The sequence below is a fragment of the Leptopilina heterotoma genome, unplaced genomic scaffold (assembly GCF_015476425.1).
Source record: "Leptopilina heterotoma isolate Lh14 unplaced genomic scaffold, ASM1547642v1 Lhet_129, whole genome shotgun sequence".
Taxonomy (NCBI): Eukaryota; Metazoa; Arthropoda; class Insecta; order Hymenoptera; family Figitidae; genus Leptopilina; species Leptopilina heterotoma.
In genome coordinates, this window is record NW_025110847.1 from 697,493 (window position 1) to 722,411 (window position 24,919).

Consider the following 24,919-nt stretch of genomic DNA (forward strand, 5'->3'; position numbering starts at 1 on the left):
TTATGAAATTCTATTTTGAGAAAACTTAAAATTGATTCAAAAATAGATTTTAAGTTTTCATTCTGAGAAAAAGGTAATCCATGTATCTCGAGACAAGTTGAAAGCGTATCTTGTTGATTGCGATTCACCATTTCTTCAAGAAAAACAATTTTTTCATTTCACTCTTCAACCTCTTTCTTAGCATTTGAAATATCCTCCTCGTGTTTTGCAGATTCAAATTTTAACTGGTCAATACTCACTGAATTCGCGATAATCCCTGCACAATGGCAGCAAGTCTCCTTCACCGATGGTATCATTATCTGTTGATAGTTGAATAAGGGATTTAGAGATGTCACTTATATCCACTTTCTGCTTACACTTGTTGCAAATAAAAACATTTGTTCCTTTTTTAATCCCTTCAAACACTTTTTTCGACAAGTTGACATTATTTTATACAATTTAAATGTGCTAATCCCTTGCACTTATCACAGGTCACAGAGTCATTATAGACATCCTGAGTTCTTTATGAGCGCTTTTTATGTTAATTGATGAATTTAAAACAATTATATTGTAATAACAAGTTGTTCATTTCATGACCATTTAGCTTCCTCAATATATAAAAATTGTGGTTTTGCAAACTTTTGAAAAACTATGTACAAAAGGGTTCGTCCAGAAGATTTGTTAAAATTAAAATTATATAAATCATTTAAAAGTTGTTATATAAATATTTGGTGAAATTTACACTTTTATTTGCTAATTGCTTTTTTTTATGATAGAATAATCATTTCAAAATATTAATATTAAATAAATTATGAAAAAATACAAAATTTGAATTTTCTGTGAAAAAGAAAAATATTGATTAATTTTATAAATTTTGATAAAATATATACTTTGTATACATCAATCGATTCGTTTTCTTGTCAGGAATGTAATTTTGAGAATAATTAATGAAAATATTAACAAATAAAAAAATTATTTCAAAAAATACAAAAAAAAAATTTTCTGAATTTTAAAAAAATTGTTTAAAAAAAAATTTTGTAGATATTTTCGAATATCCTTGTGTCAGATTTTAGGTATTAATGACTGCAATAAACCTGCAAAATTTCAGGACAATCCATAAAAATTTGTCTGAGATAATTTGTACACAATATTTGTGACATGCACACACACACTTACACCCATACATCTGGACATTTGCTCATAATTGAATATACATATGTTCTGGATGAAAATGAGTCCATATAACCTTCTTTTGAAAAATTGAAAATCGTCACCAATGCAAAGCTTCCTCATGAAGAAGCAAAATAAGTAAATGTCTTAAAGTTAAAATAGTTTTTGTAAGTACACGTTTTTAAAAAACCATTTTTTAAAAAATCATTTTTAGTTGTATTTTAAATTTTAAAAAAATGGTTAAAATGTTATATTTATATCTTTTAAATATATTTATTAAAATTAATAAAGCAATAAATATTCTATATAAAGTAAACACTGTTTTACTTAACTACACATATATTTTATTTACTTTAAGTAAATGAAAATTTAATGAATTAACTATAAATACACACTGTAAAAAGAAATGTTTTAATTTAGAAGACGTTCTTATTGTTTTAGACATGGGAATAGAAGTGCCTTAAGTTAAGGCGTTTTTGATTAAAATATTATATTGTCTTTTTACAGTATGGTTAACAACATTTTAACAATTTAATTAATTTTTTTATAAACATTTTAACAATTTTCTTGTAAAAGCTTTTGGATTTTCGGTGCAAGAGAACAAGTTACTCAGAAGTTAAAACATATCAAATTTCTTATAGCATCGTTATTTAATTTATTTTTGGGCTTCCTTATCGTGAGAGAACTGCGAGAAAAGAGTCTTTCTGCTGATACTAATATTGCTTAAATACATAATAGGTCTTGAGCCATTCTTGCTTTTGTAAATTATTTTGAATGACTATACCACCCTTGTAAAACATTTTCTTCTTCGTTTGCGCAACTTTGAGACAATTATAGATCTATTTCTTTTCTCCACTACTGATTTCGTGATATTTTATTTGTATTTATTTCTTTATCACTATTATTATTCTTTCTTCTTTTAGTTCTAAACTTTTACTTTTCACTACTAAATAATCTCATAAAAACATAAAAACAATTTTATTATTTACAGTAAAAATTTCTGACTAGTAGATATGAAAACTTTCATATCCAGTTTTAACCATAATTTTTTAATCTTTTGATACAAGTTATTTCTTATTAAATTCATATTTTAACTAGACGGCCAATCATTATCTAGGGGGGCAATCATTGTACCGCTTACCTTCAAAGTTGACCTTCTTTAAATAAAGGTTTTATTGCTAAATTGGTTTATATTCTAATCTAATCTAACAACTGAGATCGAGCTGGATTTTCGTCAAGAGGGGAAAGTAAGCACCTAGGTTATAAAACCCATTGTACCAGACTCAAACTCGCTCGTTTATAGCAACCCCTTAGAGTCCTCTTCTTCTCCAAAAGTCCAGTATCTCTTCTATCGATAGGTTGCTCACCTGTTTAGGGTCAATAATTGCTTGACCCCAACTAGATAGCCTGATCCTAGCTAGCGCTGGGCATTCAGATAATATGTGAGTCGGGCCCTTCCTGTAACACAACCGTTCCCGAGCTTTACGGTTTACGGTTAATTGTGCCCAGCGAAGATCGTCCCCCGTCCAACCCCCTCCCCACGGAAGAACCCGACGGATTTGTTAACCCTAGTATCATTCATCCATGGACACGAGTTCATCACGGATTGGGTGGCAGAGACTCGCGCCTCAATCGCCATGGCACAGCCAACGTAAGCATGAAAGGGTTTCTTCTTGGTCAGACTTCCACCAGTAGGAAGTCTTCGGAATGGACCCGCGGTTAAGCCTCTGTCCATCCCGTCTCTCTCGATATCCCTCTAAATCCCCGTGACCTGGGACACTGCCCAGCGAAACACAGAAGACTCGGTTTCTGTAGCGGCCGACCCATTTTGAAGGGTTCGCCCCCTCAGTCCCCACGAGAGATATCGAGAAGTAGCCTCCCACTGGGTAAGAGCCCCTCGTGCGCCTCCCACCAACGGCAAGGTCTTGAAACCCCTAGGGAGGGTGGTTAATATTGGTTTATATTATATATGCATAACCTTCACTTCCTAAACAAACAGTCTGATTTCGTTCAAGTGTAAAAATTTTAATCAAACAAATTTTTCTCTGCATTACAAAAAATTCCACTTAAATTAAGAGACACGTGTAAGAAAACTAGTAAAACATCTGTAATATCATAGGCACAATAAAGAAATGACACTATTTTACAACTGGATAAACAGAAAGTAATTAAACATTTTGTAATAATTTGTATAACACTTTTTAATATAAATAAAATTTTACTTTTAAGAAATCAATTAGTAGACAAACTGAAAATTTACTGTAAACTGGAGTTTTAAATAATTCGCAGAACAGAAAGGCACACACCAATGGTAAATTTGCAATTAATTTATTTAAATGTATGATTCAAAATTTCCAAATTCAACTGAATTTAACAATTTGACAAAATTATAAATTATATTTATAACAATTTTAAAATTGAATATAAATTTTTCATTTCAGATATTAATTTAATTTTCCAAAAATGGATAATACAACCTTACTAATTCAAAGTCCGACAAACTTTCAATTTCTTTCTGCCTGTCACTACATTACCACTTTTGGTATATTTTTTTATAATCAAAATCTAATACCACTGGAATATCGAAATCATTCCGTTTCTGTTTTAAATACTTTGTTTGAATACATTAGAAATTCGGAAAATGAAACCGACACGAAACTTAAACTTCTTCAAAGAGTATTAAAAGGCAGTGACCTCTACGGTGGGGGAGAAAATGAAACACTTGACATGAAATATGTGAATGACACATATCAGTATATTATTAGCACTGCTCTATTTTCTCAGTATGGAAACATTGACGGTTATTTGGCTGAAATCATAAATCGAGCAGAGAGCATAAAGTATTTGGTACTTAAGGAAATAGTGTTTCTAAAACTTTCGAAAAATTACAAAGGTCGCGATTATTGTTCGTTTAGAAACGAAAGTATTAAACTCGCAAAGACTGCAATTGAATATATATTCAAAGATTATATTTGGTCAATCTTTCCCAAACCGGAAGAAAATATCGAAATAATGGACGTTGATTATATTTACGCAATGATTGGTTTAAAAATCGCTCGTTCTATTCAACTCAATATTTCGAATATGACATTCAAAAGTTATATTCTCTTATCCCGAAGTTTCGAAATACAAACATTTGATAATGAAACATATGAATTGTTCCTGGAATTATTTAAAACACCGGCATTATTTTACCACGCCTATAAGGAAAGGGAAATATTTCGCAAAGAAAATACAGCAAATCTAATGGTCAGTAATGTATTTTGGCAACAAGCGTATAAGATATTATTAACGCATATCAATTTTTCTTTAAATAAAATTTTAAATGACAGTATTCTAAAAAGTCTTCATCATAAATTGGAAGTACGTTTAAGACAGATTAAAAGTAGAACATTCTTTTCTTACGAGTTATTAAGATTAATTTGTGATTATTCAAATTTAGCAGAAGTTTCTCAAGTTTATGCTTACTTGTATAAAACAGCTGAATGGTTGGTAAAAATTTTTCTTCCGACAAGGTGTTCGGGCACTGAACTTCCTGATTTAGAAGAAATTTACAATGGTCAATTTATTCATGTTCAAGAGACATATAATGAAATTGAAAAAAATTTGCTAGAACGAGTTTTATTAAAGGGAAATGTAATTGATAGGTTGAATTCAAATGCAACTGTGCAATTAGCAAGAGTTCCAAGTCATTCGATGCATTGCATGTACTGTCCACGATGGCCAAGAAAGATGAACGAGGACATATACCTATTATTCGCCATAAAGGAAAATAAGAAAACTGATTTTTATGCCATTAAACAGGAGAAAAATACTTTAACTTTACTTAAGAGTAATGGAAACGAAAAAGAGTTCGCCAGAATAGTCGCTAATGATTCCTCATTAACAATGGAACTTCCACTAGTAACAAAATTTCTTAAAAGACGTGGCGAAGATTACAAAACATTTATTCAAAGAGTGGCGGATATAAAGACCGATCAGTATTTGCAGGGTCTAAAGAATTATTACCGAGATCCAACCGGTGCAGAGAAAGTTTTAGATTTTCTAAAATCATTAGTACCATTTTATACCTGTATTGAAAATATAAATTCCGGAAACACAGGTTTAGCTATATTTAGTTGTAGTCTAGATATTCTTAGTCTTCTTCCAATAGCTGGAGTTGGAGTAAAATATTCATCCATTATGTGGAACAGTTTGGTTACCACAATTGGAAAAGATGCTTTATTCAGTCTATCAACATCGGTGTTCAATAGACTAACGTTAAGTACTGCTTTGAATCAAATATATAAACAAGTTATTCGAACATTAAGCGTAGAAATTCTCAGCAGGAATTTTCTGAAAGATTTGACAATTGCCTCCCTGAGAACATTGGATCCTGGTTTTGAACTAACATTCCAATTTTTAAGGTTCTCCAAAAATATGTTAGGAAAGTTGGTTAATACCTTGTCCACAAAGTTAAGAAACATTCCAAAAGTGGAACATCTTCTACAATTGATTAAATCTACAAAGAATTTTGCTAATAATGCGAAAACTGTAGTTGATCACACTGGACTGATACCAAGTGTTTTTAGAAAGAAGAACAATTACGAATTCGTTAGGTATCAGTATCCAGGTGGTTCGAATTATTTCGGACCAAAGTGTGTATCGTCCTTTGGTAAAACTGCCGAATTGAGAACCGTGGAGGGAAATTTTTTTAAGTTGCCAATGGTGTCTATAAAATCGAACGAAAATGTAATTCTCTACAGGGTGTACAATCCAATGAATGGAGAAATTTCTAGAACTAATTTTATAATGGGAGAAGACGGTGTTCTTCGACGTGGTGATAATTACAATATTCCTTCAGAGAACACTGAAATAACAACGTTACGTAACTACGGCGAATATGATTCAGAACTGGAGTGGATGAAAGTACTTTGTAAAAGAAGGCGATTTACCAGGTAATTAACTAGATTATTTTATTCACTACCGTATTTTTGGAATTTTTATTAAATACCCATTTTTTTACAGAACTGGAAGGACTGATTTGAGGAATAGTATAGATTTAGAATTAGAACGATGCGTACTACCTCTACCTCTCGACCTCCACTTGCCCAGTAATTCTCCACCAAACTTACACAATGACAATATTCCCGGAACATCCAGAAGCAGTTTGAATCCCCAAATAATCAGAAACACTATTCACCAAGAAGATATGCAGAAATCAATCAGTTTATTGGACAAATTCAAGGAAAAAGGATTAACAGGTTTAAAGGACGACAAAAGTTTACTAGCATTCCGAAAAGTTGTCGAATCTATGGATTCCTATCAGACTATGCAAAAAGTAGCAAGACCAAAAATGAATCTTTGGTTTACAGAGACATTAACACGACCATCTATTGTCAGTGACTTGAAGAACCTGAAAGGCAAAGATTTTTATTTTAATGATTTAACCCTTCTCTCTTCTGTTGACCCTGGTGATGTAATTCCTCTAAAACGAGCAAAATATTTCTTAAAAACCGAAGTTCGTTATCACCTGGAATTTGATACTCAATACGGTGTTGTGGATTTATTTCCATTACATAATAAATACAGAAATGAATTTGTTGTATTTCCGGAAGTCGAATTTTTCGTTAAGGATACTGAATACATCAATGGAAAGCAGATATTACTTTTGAAGTTACAACAGAAAGCAATGTCGAAAGATGATTGGTTGAAAATTAGAGTTAGGAGAAATTTAGAGCTGCATAGTTCTGAAGTAGTACTAAATTCTAAAAGAGCTGAAAGTATTGAGGATGCTGCTCTTTTTGTATCATCAAATACACCATTACACAAATTTACAGAATTGGAAGATATTTTGAAAAAGTTCATTTTAAAAATAGATGATGCAAAAAGTACAGTTCCTACATATAATGAATTGGCTAGAGATATTTATGCAGGTTCTACTGCTGGTAAAAATACAATTCCTTTAAAATATAGCGAGTGGAAGATTGTTAATTTTGAATATATTGATGATGTTCTATTTCATAAAAAATTATATCAGATAAATGATGTCAATGTTGCGAAGAGTACAATAGATAAAGTTTATAATGGAATTTATGAACAGTGGGTTGAACCGGTTTTTGATAATTATTGGAGATCAGCTGCTATTAGAGATAGTTTACGATTTGAGGATTACTACGCTATCTATTCATATTTGTTCCGTAATTCAATGTCAGATGTACATTCAAGTAGACGAATTGCAGTTGCATTACGCAGATTGGCTCTTAGACAATGTGGGGAGGAATCAATTAAGGAGCCATTTAGCATTTTTTATGCTACATATCTTCCTAGTGATGATTTTGAAAGACTTATCAGAATGAAAACAGGCGATGACTTAAGTTTATCAAAAACACAAAAATTCCATTCTAGTAGAGATTTTGTTCTTAGTCATCGTTCGTCTAATGATCCTTCTGAAACATTAATTTTGTATGAATTGAAAGTAACGAACAAAGCTGGAATAGTAGATATTAATTCCATTATGACTGATCCATTTGTACATTACATGGTTCTTGAAGAATCGAAATTGACTCTAGGTGTTAGGGAAAAAAAAATAATTAATGGAATGGATGTTTTATCTGTGACACTTCATAATGAGAAATTAACAACTGAGGAACGAATAATTCGATTGGTAAATCGATTAAATTTATTGTTAAGAAGGAGCACTAAATACTACGTTGATCTGTAATTTCTTTTCGACTATCTGAAAAACTGGTTTAAATAATAATTTTTGTAAGCAAATAATTCTACTTTGTTCAAGTGTAAAATTTTCTTGTTTAAGCAAATTTCTCTTTTTTCAAAAGTTTCCGTTCATACAATTTTAGAACTGTAAATAAAAAAATTGATTAAATATTATAGAAAGATAAATAAAAAGGATAAAAGTTTCAATATGTTACATCTGATTAAACAAAAAGTATAATTGATCAAATGGTAATATTTATTTTAGGACTTTAAAACACATGAAGTATTGTAACAATTCTTATTATAAATAAAGCTTTATCTGTTGAAAAATAATTAGTGGATTTACAGAGTTTTTAGTGGAAACTTGAATAATTAAAAATCTAAGGAGGCATACATGGGTAAATTAAAAAAAAATTAAAACATTTCAATCTGTTCTTAAAAACATTTATTTATTTTCTTTAAAGTAGTTTGTTAGAAATTACACAGGCACACAAAAAAAAATTTCGAGTGCGAAAAGTGCAATATGGTGGAATTTTTTCCCTTAGGGTGTGTATCTAAAGAGAAAAAGTAGTTGGACCAAAAGTATGGTGCTGGTATTTTTTTACACGCCTCGTAAGGTGGTGAAGTCTAAAAAAATTTATTTGCATAGGAATTTATTTACTTTTTATATCTTAAACAGACTTTTCGCATATTTTTACTATTAATTTTAATTCCGTGATTCTATTTACATAAAAAAAATTAAAAATGGCGGATACAAAATAGCGGACTTAAAATGGTGGGTTTTTTAAAAAAAATTGTTTGGACTTCCTTGAAAATCGTTGCTCGGGGGGTTTCGGGGTCGCTAATTACGAATTTAAAGTCGGTTGTTAAAAATTAAAAATGGCGGACCCAAAATGGTGGCTAAATAAGTTAGAAACTAATCAGATTCACTCGAAAATCTTTACTCTGGGGTTTTCGGGGTCGCTGAAAACGAATATAATGTCGGTTTTCAAAAATTCAATATGTCAAATTTAAAGCAGTTTTAATCTTTGTTTCTTGAATACTTTATCCTCTTTGATTCAAATGATCTCCGGAGAGGAGCTCTTTTTTTCCTCTTTGAATTTTCGGCCTCTGGTATGTCTCTTTTTAGCGTCCAACAGTAGTCTGCTATCATGTTTTTATTCCATTTTCCTTGGTTGATTGATTTTCAAGGAAATCCAAACAATTTTTTTTAAAAAACGCCATTTTGTATCCGCCATTTTTAATTTTTTTTATGTATTTAATTTTCATGTAATTAGAGTCACGGAATTAAAATCAATAGTAAAAATATGCGAAAAGTCTGTTTAGGATATAAAAAGTAAATTAATTCTTATGCAAATAAATTTCTCAGACGTCACCATCTTACGAGACGTGTAAAGAAATACCAGCACCAAACTTTTGGTCCGATTACTGTTTTCTCTTTAGATACACCCTAAGAAAGAGAATCCACCATATGGCACTCTTCGCACTCGAAATTTTTTTTGTGTGCCGGTGTTATTTAACTATTTTCATTATAGAATATTTTTCTCCATTAATTCAAGTTAAATAATTTTAGGTATTGGTTAGTCCTAGAAAATGGATAATACAACATTTATCATTCAAAATCGAACAAACTTTCAATTTCTTTCTGTTTGTCAGTACATTACAAGTTTTGGTATTTTTTTCTACAATGAAAATTTAATTCCCCTGGATTATCAAAATCACTCCGTTTCTGTTTTGAATACTTTGTTTGAATACATTTACAATTCGGAAAATGAGTCCACAACGAAACTTGAACTCCTTCAGAGAGTATTAAGTGGAAGTGATTACTATGGTGGAGATGAAGATGAAACACTTGACATGAAATACGTCAACGAGACGTATCAGTACATTATTAGTAATGCTCTCTTTTCTCAGTATGGAAACATCGACGGCTATTTGGCTGAAATAATTAGTCGAACGGACAACATAACTTATTCGGCACTCAAGGAAAACGTATTTCAACAATTTTCGCAAAAATACATCAGTCGTGATTATTGTTCCTCAAGATATGAAAGTTTTGCTCTTACCAATTTGACAATTGAAAAAGTTTGTCAAGAAAATATTTGGTCAGTGTTTCCGGAACCAGAACAAAATAACATGGAAATAATGGACATTATTTATATATATGCAATGCTTGGTTTAAAATTCGCCCGTTCGGTTCTAAGTGACACTGAAAATTTAACATTCGATAGTTATGTTCTCCTATATCGAGGAATTGAAATAGAAATTCTTGGTAATGAATCATATCAGTATGGTTTGGAACTATTTACAACACCTGCTATACTTTATTACGCTTATAACGATAAGGAGAAATTTCAAGTGCCATATATAACCTCACTAACAAGAAGTGACGCATTTTGGCAAGAGGTTTATTTAAAACTTTTCAGATTCCTCAAACTTTCTCTAATACAAAGTTTAAGACGAGAATATCACAATAGCCTTCATTACCAATTGCAAATGGAAATGAAACAAATACAAAATCGTACATTTATGGCTAGTGTTTTAATAAAAGTAGTTTGTGGTTACCCTAGAATTGAGGATGTTCCTTTATGGTTTATATCACTTTACAAAACTTCTCGATTTTTTACAAATCTTTTCAGACCGAGGCAGTGTATAGAATATCTTCCCGATTTGGATGAAAGATTTGACAAGCAGTTTGAATGGGTGGAAAGGACATTTTATGAAATTGAACAAAACACTTTGCAGCAGGTTCTAGTTAATAGTGGATTGATAGAAAAATTAATTTAAATGCGACTGTGAAATTTGCACAAGTTCCTAATTATCCCATGCGTTGTTTTGTCTGCTCACCAACGCCTAGAAAAAAGAACAGTGACATTTATCTAATATTTGCAATAATTAAAGACGAGAAAAAGAAATTTTATGCCTTTAAACAGGTGAATAATACTTTGACTTTACTTAGGAGTAATGGAAATGAACCTGAATTCGCAAAAGCAATTGTTAATGATTCATCATTAAGAATGGAAGTTCCAATATTTTCCCGAATGCTTAAAAATCGTGGTGAAGATTACAAAGATTTTATTCGAAGGATAGCGAATATTAAGACCAAACAGTTTGTAGAAGGTCTAAAGAAACATTACCGTGATCCAACCAGAGCAGAAAAAGTAATTGATTTTATGAAATCATTAGTGCCATTTTATACCTGTATTAAAAATATAAAATCCGGATATCAAGGAGGAGCAGTCATAAGTTGTTCTCTTGATATCCTTAGTCTTCTTCCAATAGCTGGATTTACAGCAAAGTATTCGTCTATAATATGGAGGAGTTTAATAAACGACATTGGACAACAAACTTTACAGAGACTGTCACAGTCGACATTTAATAAATTAGCGATAAGCGCCAGTTTGGATCAAATTTATAAAACAGTTACAAGAACTTTAGTAAGGGAAGTGTTAACAAAGCGTCTTGTTAAGGATATTACGATCGCGTCCCTACGAACATTTGATCCTGGTTTTGAACTATCATTCCAATTCTTAAAATTCTCTAAAAAAATTCTAGGAAAAATGATGAAAAATCTGCAGTTATATTTTCGAAGTCATACAAAAGTGAAAAACCTCCTATTATCGATTGAATCTACATTAAAAATTATACAAAGGAATGTAAACAGGAATGTAAAGTTGGTGACTGATAATACAGGACTGATACCAAGTGTTATTTATAAGGAAGATAATTATAAAATCATCAGATATCTCTATCCTAATGGTTTGAATTATTTCGGTCCAAAGTGTATCTCAGCGTTTGGAATAACTGCCGAATTGAGAACCATTGAAGGGCATTTATTTCAATCTCCCGTTGTCCCTATAGAATCAAATGGGAAATTATCATACCGAGAACTCAATCCTAAAAGTGGAGAAATTTACGATAATGAACTCTTAATTGCTGAAGATGGTATTCTCCGCAAGAACGAAAATTATGTTGATCTACCAGAATTGAATGAAAATGGAGTGTTGGGTAATTTTTATAAAACTGAGGATAGCATTATATGGAAGAATGGAGTGCGATACTGCAAGAGGAAAAGATTAAAAAGGTAATATTTAAAGTATAACTCATTCTTGGTACAATATTTATAATCAATTCTCAATTTTTGTTTACAGAACCGGAAGAACTAATTTGAATGAAAATGTCGAGATAAATGCAGAACAATGTATTCCAATTCCTATTGATCCTGATATTCCTGGGACTTCTAGACAAAGTATACAAAGTGATGATATACCCGGAACATCCAGAGAAGCAAACAATCGACTTTTCAGCACCAATTACATTCATCAACAAGACATGGCCAAAACAAAAAATTTATTGAACACATTCAAAGAAAAGGGATTAAAAGGCCTAAAAGACGAAAATAACTTACTAACTCTTCGAAAAATTGTTAGTTCCCTAGATTCTTATCAAACATCGCAAAAAGTATTGAAACCACCAGAAGATCTTTGGTTTACAGAAACATTAACAAGACCATCAATTGTAGAATTCTTGAAGAATCTAAAAGGAGAGGACTTTTATTTTAATGACATTACCCTTCTCTCTGCTGTTGATCTCGACGATATAATTCCTAAGAAGAAAATAAAATATGCCCTAAAAACAGAAGTTCGTTATCATATAAAAATTAATTCACAGTATGGAATTGTCGATCTATCCGCAATTGATAAAAATTTTCAGAATCAATACATTATATTTCCAGAGGTCGAGTATTTCGTAACTAATACAGAATATTTTAATGGAAAGGAAATTTTAGTTTTACATTTACAGCAAAGAAAAATGACCAAGGAGGATTGGATAAAAATAACACAGGGGAGTAATAAGCTACTTGATGGTAAAGAATTATTACAAACGAAAAGAGGAGATCTTATCGAGAATGCTGCATTCTATGTATCTGCTAATAAACCCTTGAATAGATTTACAAAAACAGAAGAAACATTAAGAAAGTTTATATTAAAAATCGACGATACTGTAAATAGTGTTCCGACATATGACACATTGGCTAAAAATATTTACTCAGACAATATAATCCCTGTACAATTCAATGAGTGGAAGGTAATGTATAATAAATATACCAATGATGTTTTGTTTCAAAATGAACTACATCATGTCAATGATTTAACAACTGCGAAAAATACCATAAATCATGTATTTAATGGAATTTATGGCCAACCAGTAGAACCCGTATTTAATACTTATCATAAATATTCTAAAATTAGGGATCTTGTTCGTTTTGAGGATTATTACACGATCTATTCATTTCTGTCATTTAATTTAGTTTCAAATATAAATGCAGCAGCGAGAGTTGCGGCATCAGTACGAAGACTTGCTCTAAGACAATGTGACAAGAGATTAAACCAAGATCCAATTACTATGTATTTTGCTCATAATCTTTCTAGAAATAAATTTGAAGAACTTATAAGAATGAGAACTGGTGGTGACTATCATTTTCGAGAAATGCAGCAATTTCATTGGAGTCGAGAATCTACATTGAAGTCGTTTCCGCATAAATTACCAACAGATACGTTTGTTATGTATGAAGTCACATTGTCAAACAAGGCTGGACTAGCAGATCTTACGGCTATTATTTTTGATCCAAATGTTCATTACTATGTTCCAGAGGAATTGAAATTGAAAATAGTTAGTAGAAGTAAGGAGACAATTCAAGGAAGGGATGTTTTTATCGTAAAACTTGAAGATGATAAGGTACCAACAGAGAAACGAATGGTTAACTTAGTGAATAAAATTAATTCTGTATTATCAAAACGGAATAACTTTTATGTCAACATGTGAGGATCTATATGACGAATTTGTTGATCAAATTGACTGCAACAAATCAAAAATTCAAGACGATAGCATATGCCAAACTCCAAAAGTATCTCATGCTCCTAAGGCTACAAACTGATTTTCTGGGTTCATAGATTCTATATTTTCTTTTAGTCAATTTAACGACGTCTGGTTAGTATGAAGTAAATCCTCGATCCCTTAAATGTCGACATATCGGGACTCCACGACACCTAAAAGGAGGGTATTAACCCATCTCGTAATGATGACGAATACATAAAAGGTCAATAACTGTATTATACCTGAAAAGATATCTAACTCATGCTAAAAAAATCACTGTACAACTGTCTAACCAAAAAAGAATGTAAATATTTCACAATAATTACATTAGCGATTTGACCATAGAAATTATAGAAAGCATTTATAATTTGGAGAAAAGAATTTATGATAGGTAAACTAATTGTAAAAGGTTCGATATTTTAACTTTAGGTTTATTGTTTAACAAATCCGTTGAAAAAAGAACATGAATGGTTAATATTTTTGTAATCGAAGAACTCAAGAATCATCGGCAAATAATTTGTACAAATCTAAATTAATTAATTTTTTTTAAAATCTGTGTCAATTGGTCTGTAAAAATAAATTCCTGTTAAGTAATTTGTACCAATAAACTTGTATCATTTAAAAATAATTGTGTTTATTATGTCAACACTTCACAAAGATGTGGACCAAAAATCCATTAGAATCCGCACACTTCCCTGAACCTCTCGATCGTGATCGATCGTGAAGCTTCGTATAGGTTCGATAATTGTCCCGATATTTCGAGAAAAGGAAGAAAGTAATAATGTAAAAACGGAGAACAATCAGTTTTAAGACAATTGGGGGGTCGGGGGGAAATTCTAATGACGGGGACTAATAAAAGCGTTCTCGTCTGAGTTTTTCGTCCTTATCGCTTACAATCCTTGCATGGATAATTCATGCCACCCTTGTGCTTATCGCCGATGACTCACAGGTAAAAATAATTTTTAATTATAATTAATTTTGGATTGCTTATAAAAAGGTGTGGCTTTTATAATTGGTGGGTGAATTTAAAATACGAGAGATGTTGACGGTTTTGGGATTCAGGAGAGAACGCCGACTTATTCATCCGAATTGGTGAATTAATTCTAAGACGGATTTAATCCATATGGACGATTAATCCACTGGGTCAAAGTTGTCGATCATCCTCAATAAAATTGAAGGAAATATTCTTGGCTGACTGTTCTCTGACCAGCGTCATTTTAACATTTATGTTAACATGTGAGAATCTATCTGATAAATTTATTGATCAAGACATAATCTACAAATACATAATAAAATGTTAATAACTGTACTGCACATGTAAAGATATCTAATATAATTTAAAATAACTTATGCAAAAAAAATTATTGTACAACTGATTAAACAAAAAAGAATGTAAATATTTAACAGTAATTACATTAGCAACTTGATAAAAGAAATTAGAGAAAGCATTTATCATTTTGGAGAAAAAGATTTATGATAGGTAGACTAATTGTAAAGGATTCGATGTTTTAACAGTAGGTTTATTATTCAATAAATCTCTCGAAAAAAAAGAACATGAATGGTAAATATTTTTGTCAACAAAGAACTCGAAAATCATCCACAACTAATTTATTAAATCTAAATTAATTTATTTTTATCAATAAATTTGTATCATTTAGTCTGTATAAATAAATTTCTGTTAAGTAATTTATAGCAAAAAACTTGTATTATTTATAAATAATTGTGTTTATTATGTAAATACTTTCGTTTCCACGAACACAAGTAGCAAATCCGCGATACTACCAAAAATAGTTGGTAGCAAACACTACTGTGCTGTTTACTGCAATCACTCGGAGTAACAGGACAATATGGACAACAAAAAATTTTCCATTCAGCATACAACAAATTTTCTGTTTCTTTCTGTTTGTTACTACATTTACATACATTCATTACATCTTTAGTGTAACCAAAATAAAGCTTTAGAAGTGCCCTAACTTTTCTGTCCTATGCGTACACTACCGGTCAAAATTGTGAGACCACCCATTTTCAGGCGAATGAAAAACGTTTTAAAACATTAAATTTATTAAAACTAAAATTTTTTTCTGTAAATTTTTTGAAAGATAATAAAATTTTGAAAAGAACAAGATATTTCAGAAGTCCCTTGGCTAATAATTTCTTTAGATATTTTTAAAAAATCGAAATGTTAAAAGCGTACAGTCACGATTTCTAGATAATAAATATATTACTTGCTACTATAAAAGCTTTATGCAGAGACGCATATTTTACAGTCGTATGAACTATATTCTGTTCTCGAAGAAACTGAACTAAGAATCTGAAGGTAAATAATGTTACATTTTATGACGTTAGTTAAATAAGGTGGTTACTAAATTTTGGAAATAAATTCAAGGCATTTTCAATCTTTTAACAAAATTAGTCCTTTTAAATTAAAATTTGATTTAAAAAATATATATATATTTAAATGTAGTATTGAAGGATAATTAGTTTGTTCTGAATTATCGAAAAATTTTATAAAAATAAAAAGCATAAAAAATTCAAACACGGTGACCACCCTGTAAAAGTAAACATCCTATTTCCTGATTAACCTTGACATAAAGAAAAGATATTCATTATTCCCCTATATATATAAATTTGAAAATATTTATTTTAAACATACTTTATTTTGTTACTAACATGTGATGTTGACAATGTTTTTACAACCAAAGGTACAAAAAGTAATAATATTGCGTAAAATACAGGTAACAGCTTGTTACAGTCCTTTTGGTTGGCATACGTTTTTGTAAACGTGGCATTCCCATCATTATCTTATTAGTTCGTGGCAAGTCTTTTTATTACACATTAGTCACGAACTGTAAAGATTATGATAGGCATGACGTGGCTTTCATGCTGGTGTGCAAGTAGGAATGACAGCCTGCATAGAACATAAATAAAAGTTTTAGAAACTCGAAATTTTGAAAAACTTAATGTTCCCTTTTTTATTCGCATCTGAGGTAATGTACCTAGATCCGGTAAAGGTCCTGGTGGTAAGTGGACTATCTAAAAAATGCTATTAGCATTTAACAAAAAAATTATTTTTAACAATGTATGTATTGATCAATTTTTTTCAAAATTTTGTGTAAGAAACTGGTACTAAATTAACAATATTTAAGCCTTGTCTGATTATGGGCAAACAGTGGGATCTACAGTACCGTCCGAAATTGTCAGTCCACCCATTTTTAAAGGAATGAAAAAAATTTGTTAACATAAAATTCATGAAAACTAAATTTTTTTTTGGTTTATATTTTAAAAGACGATCAAATTTTGAAGAGAATAAGACCTTACAGAAGTCATTTGGCCAAAATTTGTAGAAGATATTCTTAAAAATCGTCATTTTCAATGTTTCACAAAAATTTGAATAACTTCTAAAATAATGAACTCTTTTTAATAATCTTAGGCTTATTTTAAAGGTCATTTTCTACGGAATAAGAATTACTTATAGGCATTAACCTGTAATTTTTTACTTGGAATAAGCATGCCGTCAAAGTTGGACAAAAAAATTCAAAAAATTTGAATCAATATTATTAAAAGAAAAATAATTTTTGAAATTCAAACATATTTTTTTATTAAATTTTCTTGAAGAATCTACACCATATCATGTTTTATATATGTTCTAGAATAGTTTTTAGTACAAAAAATTTATTTCAAATTTTTCCAATTTTTTGTCCAACTTTGACGTCATGCTTATTCCAAGAAAAAAATTACAGGTTAATGCCTATAAGTAATTCTTATTCTGTAGAAAATGACCTTTAAAATAAGCCTAAGATTGTTAAAAAGCGTTAATTATTTTAGAAGTTATTCAAATTTTTGTAAAACATTGAAAATGACGATTTTTTAAGAATATCTTGAAAAAATATTTGCCAAATGACTTCTGTGAGGTCTTATTCTTTTCAAAATTTTATCGTCTTTCAAAATATAAACCAAAAAAAATTTGAGTTTTCATAAATTTTATGTTAAAAAATTTTTTTCATTCCTTCAAAAATGAGTGGACTGACAATTTTGGCCGGTACTGTATTTATTTCAAAATTTTTAATTTTTACATACGCAGTGAAAACGGTAGGTAGCCAATGCTACCAAATCCCAATTTTACACAGTAAGAAGGTTAAGTTTTCAAGAACTCATTCTGAAAACAATTTTGCTGTAAGAAAATTGTGTAATTTGGTCAAATGGCAAGTTAGGCATTTGGCTACCACTGCGTATATAAAAATTAAAATTTTCGAAATAAATATATCCCATCGTTTGCCCACAATCAGACAAGGCTTAAAAATTTTTAATTTAGTACTAGTTTCTTACAAAAAATTTTGAAAAAATTAATAGATACATACATTGTTACAAATGAAATTTAAAAAAAAATTTATATTTTTATTAAAAACTACGTGTGAAAACAAAAATTTTCGTTAAAAGAACGTTCAATTCCAAACCGTGTCAAAAATTTAACATCCAGTGTAATATTTAACATGTCGTCTTTAAACAAATTTATTAATTAGTGAAAAATTTATCCAAACAAATCTTACTGTAATTAATCCTTAAAAATTGAATAACCACAAAAGGAAACATGACACTTATTTTCAGGTTACCTGGAAACAAACAATACTTACCAGAGTGTTAATAACGGCGCCAATTTTTAGCTAAATACAACAATAAATAAAAGCAGACATTCTAAATGGGAAAAAGTAATTAAAGATGCAGTCTACAACATCTATTACCCTTTTAACAAATAATCAGTTTTTTTCTGTGTGTCACTACATTACGACTTTAGGGATTATTTTGAATAACAATAACCTGCTTTCAACTCCAGCCGAAAATGATACCGTACCCGTCCTGAATGCCTTTTTTGAATATCTAATCAAGTCGGATAATGAGTCAGCTGCAAAAATCCATCTTTTTAAAGAAATTCGAAATATAATTAATGTTTCTGGCTACGAAGAGGTGAAAAATTTTGAGAATGTTAACAAATTATATCAGTACATTATTAATATTGGTCTATTTGCCCATTATGGAAATATTACGGGTTATGTAAGTAATATTTACCAGGATAACAAAAACAAAAGCTTTTCTGATCTACAAGAAATTTTGTTTCACGATTTCTCAAACAATCTCACCGCTAAGAATATTTGCTCGTTAAGAAAAGAATCCGAAAATCTTAATTCTCTTGCAATTAAAAGAATCTTTGTTGAGTATGTTTTACCTGTTTTTACTAAAATGTGGAAAGGAAATGAAAATTTAAATGTGCAAAGAAATGATTTGAAAATAGTAAAACGGTTTAGAAGACAAGAATCATCATCAGAAGACAGTGATAGTGGTGCTCTAGTAATTGATGAAGACTCACCTGAAGAAGAGGATCCATTAAGAAAATTTCGTTTTAATTTTTTATTAAAACTAAAAGTTCAGGGTTTAACAATTTTGAATCAAGAGAGAGATTTATTCTCTAATATAGTAAACATTATAGCCCTTGAGCAATTACGTGATGGTTTAAACTTGCCACTTGAACTCTGGCTTCAAGAATTTACAACTAATGTAAGTATTGCTAACTATTTAATTAATTTAAAAGGATCAACATTTATCACTAGGGATTTCATGCTGGTAACGAGTAATCCATCAGGGCAAGTACCTCCAAATTTACGGAATCCCCAGACACATTCACAGATGAATGGAATAAACATATTTTATTACATAACAAGTGAATCACTTAACGGTTTTGTTGATCTGAATCAGTACAACATCCACAATCTATACATACTCTTTCCAAATATTAATTTTACAGTTACGGATGTGAGGTACGAGGAAATTGAAAATAGATTGTCTGTAATTATTGTCCTGGAAAGAAATGATTTATCGACTATTTCGTGGTTTAATATTATTAAAACTAATGAAAGAAATTCCACTAGGATGAATGCTATCAAAAGAGCTGCAAAATTCATATCGTTAAATGGTTCAATGGCAACATATCCTGAAGCTGTGAATAGGTTGAAGAGTTACATATTGTCTACCGATACTGACATTCACAATTTACTGACATATGATCAACTGGCTCAAAATTATTTGCAGCACATGCTAAATGAGGACTTTTATTTACCTTGGAAAATTGATAATAGCAAATACATAAATGATGTTCTATATGAATCAAAGTTTTATTTTCAACCTGACTTTAATCATTGTTACCAGGAATTGATGAAAATACTTAAAATATTGAGTAAATCCACTTTAAGTTACTATTATAATATGTATCGCACAGATTTAAATTCATTACAAAAAAAATTTCGCTTTGAAGATTTTTATAGAATTGGCTATTTATTAAACAAAAAACGCGTTGAACGTTTGTCAAAGTTTTTTAAAGTTGCAGTATTGAGACTGGCACTTAGACAATGTGATGAGGAATTGAATGAAGAGCCAATTGTACTCTATCAGGCTTTTTATGTGACTGATACTCCACGTAACGTATACCAATATACAGGACGATTTGTGACTTTAGGATCAGCAGTACCATGCAGTAGAAATCTAAATCTTCTACTATCAAACGTCTTAAATGATACTAGTGGTGAAGAAATATTATTTGTTTTTCAAATAAAAATAAATAATCGTTGTAGAGTAGCAGACGTTTATCAATTTTCCAGAAGTGAAGTCAAATCACATTTCTTATCTACTCGTGAACACTATGAACGAATTGAAAAAGTTGAAGTAATCATTGGGAATCAGAAAGTAATTTACATCACGGTTAAACCCATCAAAGAAAAGACAAAAGAAAAACAAATAATTGACATTGTAAAAGAGCTAAATGATATTTATATGGATGGAAAGAAATATTATATGGAAGAATATTAAAATGCAATTATATACAATTTTCTTCATATTTTTTTAATATACGAATGTGTAGGAATATAAATTTGATATTAAAAAAGAAATAGCAAATGTTTCAAGAGAAAATAATTTATATTTTATAAAACTAAAAATTTACAATTTCTTTAAATAAAGTAAAATTGTTACACTTAGAAATATTATAGTACGAATAATTTAAATATTATCAATATAAAGCAAGTTCCCAAAAAAGGAACCAATTCTATGGCATTGCCCATTGTTTTACTGTCATCAATGACTGTCTTCTCATCATTGCACTTTGTCGTTTTAATATATAAAAACAACTTACTGAAAGAAATTTAGAATTAATACTTTTATTTACTGTTAATTTAGATATTTCTAAATTTAATACAAAAAATGTTGTTGCTTCTTAAAATATAAATTTTAACAATAATCATTAAGATAAACTTAAATATTTACCACTGTTTACCTAGGATTACTACTCATCATAAAATATTGACTTTAGCCACGTCTTGATCTGGGGTCGAGACATGTATTTCGATGCGCTGAATCCGAATCCGCCATCAGAATTTGGCCAATGGGTCCTGGTTTCAACCTTACCTCAAAAATACCCTAAATTCGATAAAATGGTCACTTTTGAATTATCAAAATTTAATCTAACCGCATGTTGATAATTTTCTAAGATCCCTTAATTTAAATAAACTATTCTATAAGCTTTTCAATTTGAAAATTCATATAAAACAATAAATTTATCGGTTTCTAAAAATTCAAAATGGCGGATCCAATATGGCGGTCTTTATTATTTTAACGATTTTTTAAAATTTATTACTCGCGGTTTTTCGGGACTTTTGATAACAAATTCTATATCAATTTTTATAATCTTAAAGTCTTACGAATTGTTTTCTAACAATTTTTTCTAACAATTCGTAAAACTTTAAAATTATAAAAATTGATATAGAATTCGTTATCAAAGGTCCAGAAAAACCGCGAGTAATAAATTTTAAAAAATTGTTAAAATTATAAAGACCGTCATATTGAATCAACCATTTCGAATTTTTAGAAACCGATATAGGATTCGTCATCAGCGACCCCGAACAAATTTTAATTATATTGTCCGCCATATTGCATCCGCTATTTTGAATTTTGATAAACTAACACCGGATTCGTAATCAGCAATCATAGAAACACCTAAGTTGTAACTTTCATGAGCTTACCTACTTTTTATTGCGCTGTGTATGGTATAATTTGTTTGTTTGGAATCTTAGATGTGTTTCTGAGGTTAAATTCGATAGATTTAATGTTTTATATGAATTTTCAATTAAAAAGCTTATAGAATAGTTTATTTAAATTAAGGGATCTTAGAAAATTATCAATATGCGGTTAGATTCAATTTTGATAATTTCAAAGTGACCATTTTAACGATTTTAGGGTATTTTTTGAGGTTAGGGCGAAACCAAGACCTAATGGCCAAATTCTGATGGCGGATTCGGATTCAGCGCATCGAAATACATCGGAATACATATGTCTCGACCCCAGATCAAGACACTTTTTTGTGTGGCTGTGTAATTTTTTGAAATGTATTAACCAGTCACTGTACAACCTTCGTCTTAAAAACTAATCACTCCTCCACCTTATGTATTTAATCCCGTTACATCTCAATGTTTTAATAAATGTTAAATTTTATGACACAACAGGAGGAAGCCTACAAATTAATTACCTTCCTTCCTTGCTCGTGTTAAACTAAATGCGAGATAAAACAAATGTAAAGAGAAAATAAAAAAAAGGAAAATCATACAATTTTTAATCCCTTATTTTGATTTATCAATGAATCAGCTGCTTTCTGGAATCCCACACAATAGCACCTTAGCTCAGAAGAAACACGCAGCCTGTGTATGATTTCCAGTCGATAATGGAACCTCCCCAGTTGGAATCCAGATACTTGTTGATTTTACTGCCACCATGCCTGTAGAATATGTTTGACTTTAATAAATAGGAGAAATAATTATTTAAAAATTGCCTTACAATGGCAATTGTTTATAAAAGGGGAACTTTTGAAATAGAATCCCTTATATATATATATATATATATATATATATATATATATATATATATACATATATTTTTTTCTAAAAAAATATAAAAACATTTCTTTTCAGGGTATCTAAAAAGGATTGAGAAAATAATTCCCTTACATTTTACCTGACTCTTTACTAATTTTATTTCTGCTTTCTCGGGACAAAAATATACTAACTGACATATTTAACAATAAATTAATATCTTTGACGTAATATTTAGTGCAACCACTTTTAATTAGGTAGATATTAAAATTTAATTTTTTTTTATAATTTGTTAATTATAATTGCTAGACCTTGAATGACTTTGGCAAATATTCGAATAGGAGCCCACTTTAGAAATTCTTACCCATATATAATATAATATATATATATAATAATAATTATTATTATAATAGCAAATAAATAATATTATTATTTATTTGCTATTGTCATTATTTATTGTAAAAACTAAAATTCATATGAAATATTTTTAATAGAAATTTACATTAATGAAATTATTATTATATTCTAAATATAAATTATATATATAATAAAATAAATGAAATATTATTAATAATAAAATATATTATCATTATTATCATTAGTTAAAATTTTAAATAATAAAACAAATTAAAAAGAAAATTTAAATAGATTACACATATAGATGCAACTGCAGTACGATAATTAACAAACTTAAATTCATCACAATCCGAAAACGTTAATTTCGAATTACCCATACAATCTCAACACGAGATTAAATATTCTTTGAATAAATCAAACAATGAAGCAGACGAATACAATTGAAGCTTTCACACTCGAGATATTTGGGAATGCAGAAAATTAAAGTGACAAAGTTTCCAATAAAATCATTTTTGACTATGAGCAATAAAATGCAATTAGTAAAATAACAAATAAATATAAATTCACATTTTCCTTATGAAAATGTTGAACTAAAGTATCTAATTTGGTAACTACACCTTGCATAACTGAAAGCATGAGAAAACAACTAAGTATCATTCAAAATAAAATTTGCACTTCCACATGGTGCTGTCAATGCATTCTTTGTTTGGTTTGTTTATCTTTTTGTTTGTTTACATTTCACAACTTGGACATGCCCTTGATGAATTTTATTGAAAATTGTTTTGAATAATTAAGTATTGTTTTGTTTCCTTTTTATTTTTAATTGTTAATTTTTGAAAAAGGGATTTCGTTAATAAGTAAATAATATTCAACAGAGTATATAAATGGAAAACAATTCAAAAAAAATTAATTGTTATTTATAATTTATTTGTTAATTGTACTGTTATACAAAATATAATGAGTAATTGTCATATTCGTTAAAGTGGATGATTGAATTTTTCTGCATTTCAAAATTTTTTAAAAATTCAAGTAAAATGAAATTCTCGGGGACTATAATGACCGACAGTATTGGGGTGTTAATAATTCCGGAGCGCTTATACCAATTCATTTCAAGAAAATTTTTATCACTATTGTTTTGATATGAAGAAGAACATTCACACGGGAAATGTTACAAATTCAAAAAAGCTTTAAAAAACTGTGATTGGATCATATAGGCAGAGTATGACTACGTAATGATCTAGAAGAACGAGACGACGTAATATAATTTCAGTTGACGCGTTAATGTATAACACTTTATTATAAACAGTGCATTATAATCATGAGTGCTAAAAAATGTGGTCGTCTGAAAACATTTGAAGCCTATAAACATTTTAAATATTATAAAAATAAAGAAAAATATTTGTACACAATTCCCGACAAGAAACTAGAATAGTAACAAAAAAATTAAACGTTTTATATATTTAAATTGCTTTTCTTAATCTTCCGTTACTTTCTTACAATGTGCCACACCGATCGTACACTGGGTCAATTCGACTCAAAAAATTTTGTACTTAAAAAATTTAATTTTGTTTCAGTTTTTTGTGTAATATTAATTATTACTGTTACAACAGTTACGCATTTGAGAACATTTGAAAAGCTAAATTTTTTTAAAGTCTTTATTATTATTATCTTTGTAGATTTATCTTCTTAGTAATAAAGTCGACATTGTGACTCGGCACAATAAATCCTTTCTTGGATTGAATATCCAATTTATAAAGGATGGATCTCTCAAGTTGAGGACGTTAGCGGTTAGAGAGCTAACGATAGCTGATACGGGCAGCAACTTGAGGGATATTGTTTTAGATATTCTTAACGAATATCACATTACAATAGACAGAATATACACGTGCACGACTGTTAATGGCTCTAAAGTCATAAAAATGACAGAAATGCTG

General features: G+C 29.7%; 2 protein-coding genes across 2 annotated transcripts; both read left to right on the forward strand.

The window, feature by feature from the left end:
• The first annotated feature begins 7,766 nt into the window (after nucleotides 1-7,766).
• On the forward strand, nucleotides 7,767-14,226 carry LOC122512858. Its single transcript, XM_043628958.1, has 4 exons — nucleotides 7,767-7,896; nucleotides 8,111-8,243; nucleotides 9,419-11,929; nucleotides 11,997-14,226. Exons 3-4 carry the CDS (start codon nucleotides 10,671-10,673, stop codon nucleotides 13,669-13,671), a joined length of 2,934 nt encoding a protein of 977 aa, XP_043484893.1. The 5' UTR covers nucleotides 7,767-7,896; nucleotides 8,111-8,243; nucleotides 9,419-10,670; the 3' UTR covers nucleotides 13,672-14,226.
• Nucleotides 14,227-15,943: 1,717 nt separating this feature from the next.
• On the forward strand, nucleotides 15,944-22,262 carry LOC122512869. Its single transcript, XM_043628979.1, has 3 exons — nucleotides 15,944-16,039; nucleotides 18,328-21,080; nucleotides 22,108-22,262. Exon 2 carries the CDS (start codon nucleotides 18,439-18,441, stop codon nucleotides 20,575-20,577), a length of 2,139 nt encoding a protein of 712 aa, XP_043484914.1. The 5' UTR covers nucleotides 15,944-16,039; nucleotides 18,328-18,438; the 3' UTR covers nucleotides 20,578-21,080; nucleotides 22,108-22,262.
• Nucleotides 22,263-24,919: the final 2,657 nt, after the last annotated feature.